Source organism: Prionailurus viverrinus, chromosome F1, assembly GCF_022837055.1.
Source record: "Prionailurus viverrinus isolate Anna chromosome F1, UM_Priviv_1.0, whole genome shotgun sequence".
In the NCBI taxonomy this organism is placed as follows: Eukaryota; Metazoa; Chordata; class Mammalia; order Carnivora; family Felidae; genus Prionailurus; species Prionailurus viverrinus.
The window spans coordinates 41,078,849-41,092,284 of NC_062577.1; the positions used below are offsets into that span (position 1 = coordinate 41,078,849).

Sequence of the window (13,436 nt, forward strand, 5' to 3'; positions counted from 1 at the left end):
AAAAAGCTGAAACAAAGCCCTAACAAATGTGTTTAAATGTCTGTATGAGCAAGGAATAAGCTAGAAAAGGATAATCACTAGACAGTTACCATTTGGGGAAGGGGAGAAAGACGGTTCTTTCCGTACGCATGTCTGTACCGTCTCCACTGCTGTGGTAAGTAGGTGCTGTATTTGTTCATTGGAAAAGCAAGAAAGTAAAGAACCTCAATGAGCTTTCCAGACTTACGCCCCTGCTGGCTCATCACTCTTTGAAGAGCTCAAACCTGCATCAGCAGCTCCCACTTACTGAAGGCTCAGGTGTCAGACTCTGTACGAAGGTCTTTTACATATTGTCATGAGGCCCTCTCCGTTCACTACTAAGTGACAACTACGGTCGCCGGCCAGGCCCCAAGACCTGACCTTCACTGCCCACCTGCTTGTACTCACCAACCTACGTCCCACATTTTTCCTTAAGTTCTTCTTTCCGGCTGATCTCTTCACTCAGGCAACTGGAAACCGAAACCACCCCTCAAGAGACAGGGCCCAGACGGGTTAGAGAGGAACCCCTGACTAGTGCCTGTGTAGAAAGCCCACGGAGGGACCTCCAACTTTACCTCACTGTAATACTAAAATCTCTGCTCAAGGAGGAACGCAAGCCTCATTTGCACAGCAGTGCGTGTACAGGTATGTTTCCCCAACGCGCCCCGTGGGCTTAGGCCCGCCTCTGCATGAGATGCTACGGCTTCCCACCAAAACATTCATCCTAACCCTATAAAGAGGGAGCCACGCATCCTTGGTCAGAGTCGTAGCTTTGGAAGTCACTCCCCGTGATCTCCTTATTTGCCGCAAATACAGTCTGCTTTGTGCACAACTCCACCTGGTGTATCTTATTTCAATGTTTTTCAAACAGTAGGACTCAATCCACCACAAATGGATAAATCAATTTAGTGACACCCAACAAGTTTTTTAAAACTTTAGAACAGAAAAGAGGACATTGAGCATGACAAGGATTAAGTACAATTTTGAGAGGGGCGCCTGGCTGACTCAGTCAGTAGAGCGTCAGACTTCGGTTCAGGTCATGATCTCGCGGTTCAAGTTCGAGCCCCACATTAGTCTCACTGCTGTCAGCGTGCAGAGCCTGCTTTAGATCCTCTGTCCCCCTCTCTCTCTGCTCCCCCCCCCCCGCTCATTCTCACGTGCGCGCTCTCTCTCTCTCTCAAAAATAAACATTTAAAAAATCTTTAAAGAAATACTATTTTGAGAAACATATATTTGTATATATGATAGGTTGTGATAGAAAATACATTTCTTACTGTGAGTTATAAAAATAAGCTTGAAAAGCTCTTATTTTAACTTTGTATCTCCAAGTGCATACTGTCTGATACGCAGCAAGGGCTCAAAAGTGATTGCAGAAGTAGGGGCGCCTGGGTGGCTCAGTCGGTTGAGCGTCCGTCTTCAGCTCAGGTCATGATCTCACGGTTCGTGAGTTCGAGCCCCGCGTCGGGCTCTATGCTGACAGCTCGGAGCCAGGAGCCTGCTTCGGACACTGTGTCTCCCTCTCTCTGCCCCTAACCCACTCGCATTCTGTCTCTGTCTCTCTCAAAAATAAATCAACGTTAAAAAAAAAATTTTTTTAAGTGATTGCAGAAGTAAAATCAGTACCTTGCCTGTTCAAATTAAGAACACATTATTCCAGGGGCGCCTGGGTGGCGCAGTCGGTTAAGCGTCCGACTTCAGCCAGGTCACGATCTCGCGGTCCGTGAGTTCGAGCCCCGCGTCGGGCTCTGGGCCGATGGCTCAGAGCCTGGAGCCTGTTTCGATTCTGTGTCTCCCTCTCTCTCTGCCCCTCCCCCGTTCATGCTCTGTCTCTCTCTGTCCCAAAAATAAATAAACGTTGAAAAAAAAAAATTAAAAAAAAAAAAAGAACACATTATTCCTTTATCTGGCCAGCTATTCTTTTGCATGCTCCCACAGTCACATCACTTCTGTTCCTTTCTGCTTTTTAGCTGCAATCATGAACTTTCTCCTTTAAAACTCAGTCACTTCCATAGCAATGTGTACCTTCTGGATCAGCCTTCTTTTAAATTGCCTAACCTTCCAATGCTAAATGTTCCTAAGTTTCAGTGTCACGAATCTCCTGTATCGTTCAAAAAAAAACCTTTACTGTGACTCTGCTCTTTCAACGTACTAGCCTATCTAACACCTTTCCTCCATCCTTAAATTTTTTACTTTTTTTATTTTATTATTTATTTTGAGTGACACAGAGGGAGCATGAGCGGGGGAGGGGCAGAGAGCTAGAGAGAGGGAGACAGAGACCGAGAATCCCAAGCAGGCTCTGCACAGTCAGGGCGCCGAGCCCAATGCAGGGCTCGACCTCACAAAACTGAGATCATGACCTGAGCCAAAATCAAGAGTCCGGCGTTTAACCAACTGAACAATCCAGGAGCCCCCCATCCTTAAGTTTTTAAAAACAAGGGTCGACTTTTAGCCTCCACCCCACCTCCCACACCTTCCTAAAATGATGGTCATTTGATTTCTGCTCAAGGTGCTGCAGGACCGCCTAGGACTATACAGAGCAGGCCTTTCTCAGTCTCAAGTGCTCTACAGCAGGCTTCGGACAGCTAACCAACCAACCTGTATCCTCTTCCACCTGGACAAGGACAAACATACGGAAGCACTCAAAACTACGCTAGCTCTGGGCGCCTGGGTGGCCCAGTCGTTTGAGCATCCGACTTCGGCTCAGGTCATGATCTCACAGCTTGTGAGTTCAAGCCCCACATCAAGCTCTCTGCTGTCAGCACAAAACCTGCTTTGGATCTTCCGTCCACCCCCCCCCCCCGCCCCCGCCTCTTCTCCACTTGTTCTCTGTCAAAAATAAATAAATCTTTAAAAAATATAGATGCCGAACTCATAGTAAGTACTATGTAACTCTTAATCTATCATTTATTCCTCCTCATAACCCCTGAATATAGGTCATTGTCCAAGATTCTGCCCTCAGCAGTTTTCTTTTTCTGCCCCTCCCACCTTCTCCCTTGGTCTTGTCAACTACTCACAAGGTTTCAATAAGCCCACCTGTAGGAAAATTACAGATCACTCTCATAAATCTAAACCTATTTCCTGAACCCCAGATCCACCCTCAATGTTGCCTCTTCCCAATTTCCTTAAATGTTTGTCAGTAATGCTGTCATTGGCTCCCATCATTTTCACTTGACTGTTCCTCACCACCAGCACCGCCACCACATGCAAGCAATTTTCAGATTCTGTCAACTCTACCTCCTCAGTGTCTTTTTGTTCCATTTCCTAGCTCAGACCTTCTTTATCACTCATTTACTCTGGCCCTCCAAACTGTTTTCACACCATCCAAGGCTCAACAACACGTTGCTGTCAGATAAAGAAAGACAGGAAGGAAGGAAGGAAGGAAGGAAGGAAGGAAGGAAGGAAGGAAGGAAGGAAGGAAAAGAAAAGGAAAGGAAGGAGAGAAGGAGCGGAGAGAAAGAAAGAAGGAAAGAAATGAAAAGAAAAGAAAGAGCATAGCTCTGATTAAGTTACTTACCAGGTCAAAAACCCTTCAATGCATCTGCCCTACCTTCCTTAAAAAGCACAGACTTTTCAGCTGGGCATTCAAGAGTTCCACAAAACAGATGGCAGCGACCCCATCTCTTGGCCTTCTCTTTATTCACAGTACACACAACCTGGCCAAGCAGGAACATTCTTTAGGTGTTCTCTCACTGATGTCTTAGCACATTCCTAACAAGCACTCCTCCACGTATCTTCACACTTCAGTCTGTCAATATTTTACCAATCTTAAATGTCCACTCAAAACTCCAACTCCTCCAGAGGTTTCTTTGTTCCTGGTTACCTTTCTTCCCCTGCCCCAAAGATATTCACTCGCTCTTCTAAGTGTTCTTAGACTTAATGACTCTTAAAGGCCTGCCTGCATTCTGTAATATATTATGGCTATTTACATAATCACCTTAATCTCCCTGCTTAACAAAAAGCTCCTTAAAGGTAAAAACTATTTCTGAAAAATCTTGGGGGCCCTTTAAACATCCAGTACAGCTTCTGAATTTTTTTTTTTTTAAGAGAAACTTTACAGAAAGTCATTTAGGACTTCTGGGAAACTTCTGACATCCCTCGGCTATCATGCTAAACACCAAATGAAATCCTAGAAGAAAGGACCCACGGTTTTTAAACAACTTGGGTAAGGGGTAAAAATCACCCAAAGAGAGGGTGACAAAAGACAAATGCCTCTGTAGCTCTCAGTGTTTTACACACTGTCCCTGGTAGTTAAGGAGCTTAAATGGGAAGCCAAGATAACTGGATTCCAGTGCCAACTATGCCATTTACTCACTTAGTGCCCTCCAATCACTACTAAGACTTTTTTCATCTGTCGAATAAGAGACTTCAACTAGATCTTCAAGTGCCTCTCCTTGGGCATCCCGTGTTTCTACAAAACAATCTAACTTGTCCAAGCACCCAAACCCCTGACAAGTCTTCAAAGCTTCACCTAAGCCTCACATCCTTAGATTCCTGATTTTCCAATAACTCTGGTCCTGCCTGCTCTGGGCTACTTCAGCACCTTCGATCCCTGTGATCAAATCGAAGTCACAAACTGTCCCTGCCGCTCCACAACTGATCTGAAAGTAGCCTCGGGAAAGGCAATGCATTCTGCTCAGGCAGAAGCTGGGCTGCCTCCTCCCGCTGCTGCTCCATAATAGGAGCGCCCAATGATCCACAGCAGAACTATGTCCCTAAGGTTGCAGCCTGAGTCCCTCCCGACCAGGCTCCCTCCTTTCCAAAACCAAAGGGTTTTCTAAAACGCAACCACAGCCCTCCTCACCCAGCAACTCGAGGTTCATCCCTGAGGACTCTGGCCGCCTGGTCTCAGCTCCAGGAACGACACCTTTTCCCCCCACCGCCTGCTTTCTGAGATGTGCGTGTAAGTGGGGGCCGCCGCAAATAGCTTAGCGCAGGCTCCGGAGACTTTCTGGTTTAGAAGACCCCGCGGCTTCCGCTTTCTTCCCCCGCCTTCCTTGTTCGTTTCAAATGAGCTGTCCATACATATGCCTAATCAAAAAGAAGAACTAACTCGGAATCACTTGAGTATGATGTTGACTAAGGGGCGAAAAAGCTATCGTAACTTAGTACTTTAAGAAGTGCAGTAATTTGTGGCCTTTTTCGCCCGAATCATGTAGGCGAACGAGAAACTTCAGGCATATAGCTAGACTGCTAGTCCTTCCTGTGTTGTGTGTTCAGCCGCGTTGTCCCGGCCGGCTGCTTCCGATGCCCTCAAGAAGGGTTCCGGGCAAAGTCCGACGGATGTAGGAAAGCGGGAAAGGTCGGCTGTGGTGCACGGATGTGGAGCGGAGCTATAGTCCCCAAGGCGCGTGGTCGTTTGTGTATGTTTCAGTCTCGGGAAAATTACTTCCTATTTGTAAAGATACGCCATTGGTCCCACAGAAATGTTCGGTAGCTTTTGTTAGGCCTCTGTCTCAGGCTTTACCGTGTACCCAGCGTTGACCAGGACACTGAAAATGAATTGGAATGAGAGGTGGGCCGAGTTCTCACGAGCTCTATCCGACAGGACTGTGGTGAGATACACAAAGCAATTAGAGAAGGCCAGTTGATGGTTGCTCACGAAGAACAAATTCTTTTATCAACAAATTTCAACTATGGGTTCTGTGGGTTATCAGAAGGAAAAGAGTGGTGTAGGCTTACTGTAAAAACAGGACTCGAGCTAGATCACCCTCTGTAGATTTAATGCCAGCTCCACCCCTTACTAACCCCGCCCCTTGGGCAAAGTTTTATTCTCTGCGCTTCAGTTTTCTTCTATGTAAAATTGGGGGTGATGATAATGCTAGTACCTACAGGGTTATCGTGAAGATTAAATGAGCTGACACAGATGAAGCGCTTCAAACGGCGAGCGCCCAGTAAATTTTAGCTAGTATTATTTACAAATCCCTTTCCCCTGAATGACCTCCCTTCCTTGAGGCCCTTAAGGGAGATCTCAGCCCCACTGGACCAAATACAGCGATTGAGGCTCAGAGATATTAGGCAGTTTGCGTTCCTTCTCGTATCCAAAACGTTGCCAAAGTGCCATGTAAAATATTATACTGCCAACAACGGTTAAGTAAGTGTGCAGACACTCTTACAATCATTCGTTACCAGTTCTCTCAAAGTCTGCCAATTGGATAAGCGGGGAGATGTCACTGTGACATTTATTTCGTGATGAACTTTGCACCTGCATAAATGTGTATTCGTTTCTTCTGTAGGGTGGCCTGTTTATTCACTTTGCTTGTCTTTTGAATGGACTATTTGTCTTGTAGGATAATTTAAGTGAAGAATAATATGATCGGATTGATGTTTGAGAAGGAAAACGAGGATATTGTGGAGTAGGATCGATTCGAGAAGTGGAAAGCAGGTAGGAGGTCACTGCAGTAATCCTGTGGAGAGACGAGGAAGACCCGACTCAAAGCCAGGAAAGAGGGAAAGAGGAAGGCAATGCGTTCAAGAGAGGGGTAGGAGACAGAACTGACAATGGAAAAGGTCTTTTGTATTTGGAAAGCAAAGGAGGTCAGGAGTCTGACATGACTTCTGTGTTTCTAGTTGGGGGGGCAGGGGGTGCTCCGTTTGACAGAGCAGACAATGCAGGAAAAGGAACAGCTTTGGCCAAGATAGATGGGGAGTCCAGACTGGGACATGTTAGGCCTGTGAGAAACTCAAGTGACCATACTGAGTTGGAGTTCACAGAAGAGATTTAGGCTAAAGATCGACCGCACTTTGGGGCGCCTGGGTGGCGCAGTCGGTTGGGCGTCCGACTTCAGCGGGGTCACGATCTCGCGGTCTGTGAGTTCGAGCCCCGCGTCGGCTCTGGGCTGGTGGCTCGGAGCCTGGAGCCTGTTTCCGATTCTGTGTCTCCCTCTCTCTCTGCCCCTCCCCCGTTCATGCTCTGTCTCTCTCTGTCCCAAAAAAAATAAAATAAAACGTTGAAAAAAAAATTAAAAAAAAAAAAAGATCAACCGCACTTCATCAATTCAAATATGCGTATATTAAATGTGGCTCCCCACATTTAAAAATCTCTTACATTTAATTATACCTCATAATTGTTTAGCAGTGGGGTTTTTTCTTTCTTAGTGCTACATAAGATAACTGTGTTTTACAAGTCACGGTTGCTTTGATTTGATGAAAAACAGCATAATTGGTGGACTGTTTTACAAGTGTTAGTTGGAGTGTATTAATAGACCAACTACAAAGGAAGGTACCCAGATTTGTATGTTGAAAGGGAGAAAAGGAAATTTAACAATTTTCCTTCTTGGCTTGAAGCAACTTTTAGCTGTCATTCAGACTTTATATGGGGAAAAAAAAAATTTCTTGACTAGGTTGAACTTGCATCTCATTAAATACTTTTACAGATTCTCCCTAAATTAAGCCAGCTGCTATTTACGTCTCCTACAGGTAAAAATTCGGAATTTTCTGAGTGGAGCACCTCCCAGTCAGCAAGGATCAAATCACGGAATATGGTGAAGGCCAGGAGATTTTTGTAACATTCCAAGGATTTAACCCAGTGGTTCTCAACCTTAGCTGCACATTGGAATTTCTGGGGCACCTCAGAATAATACAGGTGCCTCAGTCCCACACCCAGAGATTCTGCATTAATTGCAAAATCTGCCTAGAGCATTCTTAGGCATTGATATATTTAGAAGATTCTTAGAGATTCTCATGTTCAGACGGGATTGAGAACCATTACTGTAGTATAAGACTGGGGGTGCCCCCCAAATTATTGGCCTAGTCAGGGAGTGAGGACTTTCTCAGAAAATGTACTCGACCACAATCCATGCTTATTGTGAGAGATTACAGACTTCAAAGATAGGCAGAGCTAAGAAAGAAAACATGAAATAGATAGTACCATCAACACAGCTCTCAGTTCCCTGGAGACAAGAAGGATTAGAAGGAAATTTAATTAATTAATTAACAAAAAAGGCATATACACAAGGTGATTTATTGCAGTATTATTTGTAATTGCAAAAATTTGGAAACAATCTAAGTATTTGTACATTTGTGGTACATTACACAATAGCATACTCCGCAGCTATTAAAAAAATGAGGAAGGGGTGGCTTAGTGGGTTAGGAGTCTGACTTTTTTTTTTTAAGAGAGAAAGAACGAGAGCAGGTAGAGGGGAAGAGGGAGAGAGAGAGAGAGAGAGAGAGAGAGAGAGAGAGAGAGAGAGAATCTTAAGCAGACTCCACACCTGCGCAGAGCCGGACACAGGGCTAGATCCCATGACCTTGGGATCATGGCCTGAATCAAAACCAAGAGTTGGACACTCCACGCACTGAGCCACCCAGGCGCCCCACCCATTTGACTCTTGATTTGGGCTCAGGTCATGATCTCACAATCGTGTGATCGAGCCCTGTGATGCGCTCCATGCTGAGCGTGGAGCCTGCTTGGGATCCTCTCTCCTTCCCTCTCTCTCTGCCCCTCCCCTGCCCTTGCTCTCTCTCTCAAAATAAATGAAAAAACTTTTTTAAAAATTAGTACATGAGGAAGAACTCTACGAATTGATATAAAGCGGTTGCCAAGACATATTGCTAAGTGAAAAATGCAAAGCACAAATGCTACCCCGAGAAAGAAAGGAATATAAAAAACAGAGCACATTTGTTCGTTTGCGCAAAAGAAATGCAGTACAGGAAAGATAAATCGGAAACCAAGGCAAGTGGCTACCTGTAGAGGATAGGTGGGAGAAAGATGGAAAAGGGGAGTAAATGAAATGGGGTAGCAGGAATGAGGAGGTAGTGATACTCAGAGTATATATTCATATAGCTGTGCCTCTTAGAGCAGTGGTAGTGTCTCACATACCCCCAAAATAATGACATAACTTCCCAGTAATAAGACAAAGCAACATCATGAACCTGATAGGATGCATTGAGGACACATTATTACCTGCAGTGTTCTGCCTAATCAAGAGAAAACATCAGAAAAACTCAAATTGCAGGACATTTGACAGAATAACTGATCAATACTCTTCAAAAAAGCGTCAGGAAAGACAGTCAAAAGAGTTTTCAAAGACTGCATGAGACTAAGAAATAACTAAATGCCATGTGGGATCTGGTCGGGAGCCTAGCAGAAGAAAAAGACAGTAGCAAAAAACCTAGTCAAATTCAAGAAAGGTCTTTAGTTAGGAGTATTGCAGCAACATTAATCTTTTTGGTTCTGATTATTGTACTATAGTTATGTAAGATGTTAACATTAGGGGAAGATGGGGGGGGATATATGAAAACTCTCAAGACTTTTTGCAATTTTTCTGTAAGTCTAAAATAATTCAATATAAAAAGTTTTTTTTTTTTTAAAAAGGACATTAACTCCTTCATCAGCTCTTATGAAGATGACTCACCAAGTCAAATGCACACTTTGTACAACCTTCTAGAAGATCATTGCCTAATAATTGAAAGGAAGAGACAAAAGACTTAAAAAGTCAACTTATTCACACTCAAGAAGCAATTCCACATAAAGTTACTGGATCTGAGGAGGGAATAAGAAGTAGGGGGGAAAGGTGGAAAACATAACACTCGTCTAAGTTATGAATTCCAAAAACAAGCATCACTGATTCCAAGTTTTGACAATTCCTTTTGGAGGCTCTTCCTCCAGGTCCAGAACATGGAGCAGTTTCTTGGCAGGAGACCTGCACAGTCACCCAGGGCCCTACACTTGGAAGGGCTCCACCCTTGGTTTAATGTTCTACTGTTGCAATCTTGAAATCCTTCATTTTTTTTTAAGTTTATTTATTTATTTTGAGAGAGACAAAGACAGCACAAGTGGGGAAGGGGCAGAGAGAGAGGGAGACCGAGGATTCCAAGCAGGTTCCACACTGTCAGCATGGAGCCCGATGTGGGGCTCAAACTCACGAAGCCGTGAGATCATGACCTGAGCTGAAACCAAGAGTCGGATCATTAACCAACGAGCCACCCAGGCACCTTGAAATCCTTGATAATTTTTTAACAAGGGAGCCCTGTATGTTCCATTTTGCACAGGGCCCCACAAATGAGGTAGCAAGTTCAGTGTGCCTCCACTTGTCAACCGTAAGTTAGCAGAAAGAGAAGCCTCATTCACATGATGCACCCTATTCACCCCAGGCCACAGTTGATTGCTCTGTGGATAAGCCCCTGACCCAAGCAGAACCCAGTTAGACTCCTTTCCCAAGAATTTGGAATGAGGACTAAGTGGCCCCCATAGTGTGGCACATCTCTTGAAGAGAGTAGATATGAATGAGAGGGCTATTGGCATCTAAAAGATGGAAACCATGCTGGTTGGCTTCAGATTGAATAATAAAGCAGAGGTTCAGAAGCAAGTCAAAGATAACACTTTCTGTATCCAATTTGTTCCCGAGAACACGCTGCATTACGTCTTCTCCTTCTGTGAAATATCCCTGGGCCTTTATAAAAGATGAGCTTTTCTGCTTGTGCTGTCCCAAAGCATTTTTTGATTACAGAGGTCCTAACTAATTCCACTCCCCGAGAATGCTCAGACCCCATTTGGGTTGGGAGGGAACACTTTCAAACTGAAAAGATTTAAAAACCATTTCTAAAACCAAAATAATCATTCAAAGTTGCTTTAAATAAAGAAAACCCACAGTTGCTCCTTTGAAAAAACAAAGGAAAACATTGCCTAAAGGAAAAGGTAACAATGACAATAAAAAACATTATGTGAAGATAGCAAGTTGGTTTCCTCGCAATTCTCTGACTCTCCAAGCCAGTGGAATGGTTTTCATCATCTTTACTGGACTGGATGCTAATATACTTGATGAATTTCAAATTCAAGCCCTTTAAAAAACATTAAAGCCCCTAGTGCCATTTTCACTGTAGTTTTTCCCCCATTTACCCATTTTTCCTTCTATAACCTCTAATTTTACCTTTTTTGTAAGGGAAACTTAAGACGACTTGTTATACAAGTTAGACTTCAAGCTCTGGGCACTTCAAGGAAAGAAAGCAACTGTACTGTTTGGCAATAAATCCGTACAGTGGGATGGAAGAAGAGTTTATTCCCCAATATCTCCACCCTCAGTGGATAAACAATCTATTCTGTAAATTCTATAAACAGAATCCAAAGTCTAGCTCATCCCAGGCCAGAATCCAAATACTGAGGGTGTTCATCTCATCTGCTAGGGGGTGTGGAGACTTCTGTTGTGGTGCTCCCAGAAACTGAGATGTTCTCTTTTAGAAGCTTATTCATCCAGAGAACTTGAAAGGGCTCATGTCCAGAATACATAAAGATATACGAATCCATTTTTTTAAGCTCCACGCCCAATGCGAGGCTTGAACTCATGACCTCAAGATCTAGAGTCACATGCTCTACTGACCCAGTCAGCCAAGCGCCCTACAAATCCTTTTTTTTTTTTTTTTTTTTTTTTTTTTTTTTTTTTTTTTTTTTTTTTTTACATAGGAGAGGGTGGGGCGTCTGTTTGGCTTAATCAATTAAGCGACTGACTTTGGCTCAGGTCATGATCTCATGGTTGATGATTCCGAGCCCCACATCAGGCTGTCTGCTGTCAGCACAGATCCTGCTTCAGATCCTCTGTCCGCCTCTCTCTGGCTCTCCCCTGCTTGCTCTCTCTCTCTCTCAAAAATAAATAAACATTAAAAAAATAAGTAAATAAGAAAAAAAGGAGAGGGGATCCTAGGTGACTCAGTTGATTAAGCATCTGACTCAATTTCGGCTCAGGTCATGATCTCACAGTTTGTGGGATCGAGCCACACGTCAGGCTCTGTGACGACGCAAAACAACAACAACAAAAAAGGAGACACCACCCAAAAGAACATATAAAAAGGATCTTCATGAAACTCTTATACTCAGGGTTGTGAGCTTGAGCCAATTTTTTTGTTTGTTTGTTTAAGTTGGAGGAAAGTGCCTTGGTGGCTCAGTCGGTTGAGCAGCAGACTCTTGATTTCGGCTCAGGTCATGATCTCACAGTTGTGAAATCAAGTCCCACATCAGGCTCCCTCTGAGCATGGGGCCTGCTTGGGATTATCCGTTTCCCTCTCTCTCTGCCCCTCCACCGCTCACACTCTCTTTCTCTCTCAAAATAAATAAACATTAAAAAAAAAAAAAAAAGATGCTCAATCTCATCAATAATCAGGAAAATGCAAATTAAAGTCACAATGAGATATTTTACAACGACAAAGTTGCCAAAAAAGAGCACTCCAAAGTCTTGTGAGAGAATTCTCTCAAGAGTGTGAATCGGTACATCCACATTGGAAAACAATTCATCATTATGTCGTGAAAATGAAGTTTTGTATGTATTATGACCAGGAAATTCTACATATATATATATATAGAGAGAGAGAGAGAGAGAGAGAGAGGAAAAACTGTTGCACAACTGCATCAAGAGATGTACAAGAATGTTCATAGCAGTGTTGTTCATAATAACAAAACATGGGAAACAACCCAAATAACTTGGACTCTGGAATGGATACATTATGATAAACTCCCGTGATGAACTATGAATGAAATGTAGCAATGATACACAACTAATTTGACCTGCTACTTCTCATATCCTGAAACTCCTTCTCCAGCCACATTGGCACTTTCTTGTCACACGAACACTCTAAGCCCTTTTTTCATTTTTATTTTTTTAAGTAAGCTCTGTGCCCAATGTGGAGCTCAAACTCATGACCCAGAGATCAAGTCTCATGGTCTACTGACGGAGCCGGCCAGGCTTCCCATTACATAGAGTTTTTATGGGAATGGTTGATTAACTTCTCAAACAAATATGTTTATATAATGTGATATGTTGATTAATTCCTGATAGAGGACGATTTTGCTCTCTTTAAATAAACCTCTCTTGGGGCGCCTGGGTGGCGCAGTCGGTTAAGCGTCCGACTTCAGCCAGGTCACGATCTCGCGGTCCGGGAGTTCGAGCCCCGCATCAGGCTCTGGGCTGATGGCTCGGAGCCTGGAGCCTGTTTCCGATTCTGTGTCTCCCTCTCTCTCTGCCCCTCCCCCATTCATGCTCTGTCTCTCTCTGTCCCAAAAATAAATAAACATTGAAAAAAAACAATAAATAAATAAATAAACCTCTCTTGGTAATTAATTGTTCTTTTGAAATATGGCTGAATTTTTAGTTAGAGAATTTGCACCTTTAATTGGTTGATGGCAGTACTGAGCAGAAGATACAGAGCTTTACCACTGGCCCCCACACATGCATAGTCCCCCCCCCCCCCCATTATCAGTGGCCTCCACCAGAGGGGTATGTTTGTTACATTTGATGAACATACAATGACATGTCATTATCACCCAAAGTTCTTAGTTTATATCACGGTTCACTCTTGCTGTTTGTTGTATATTCTGTGGGTTTTGACAAATACATAATGACATATAACCACCATTATAGTGTCATACAGTGTAATTTCACTGCCTTAAAAATCCTCTGGGCTGTGCCTACTTATCCTGATACCCCCCAACC

At 43.7% G+C, this 13,436-nt stretch overlaps 2 protein-coding genes across 4 annotated transcripts in view; both read right to left on the bottom strand.

The window, feature by feature from the left end:
- Positions 1-4,975, bottom strand: part of RBBP5 (RB binding protein 5, histone lysine methyltransferase complex subunit) — a 36,226-nt gene extending 31,251 nt beyond the window's left edge. For both annotated transcript variants that reach the window (XM_047839659.1, XM_047839657.1), the window contains exon 1: positions 4,820-4,975. In XM_047839659.1, the coding sequence (XP_047695615.1) occupies positions 4,820-4,838 (19 nt within the window). In that variant the 5' untranslated portion in view covers positions 4,839-4,975. The remainder of the gene's footprint in view (positions 1-4,819) is intronic.
- Positions 4,976-7,726: 2,751 nt separating this feature from the next.
- The window catches only part of DSTYK (dual serine/threonine and tyrosine protein kinase), a 61,344-nt gene continuing 55,634 nt past the window's right edge, over positions 7,727-13,436 (bottom strand). For both annotated transcript variants that reach the window (XR_007148005.1, XR_007148004.1), the window contains exon 14: positions 7,727-7,738. The gene's annotated coding sequence lies outside the window, so the exon portion shown is untranslated. The remainder of the gene's footprint in view (positions 7,739-13,436) is intronic.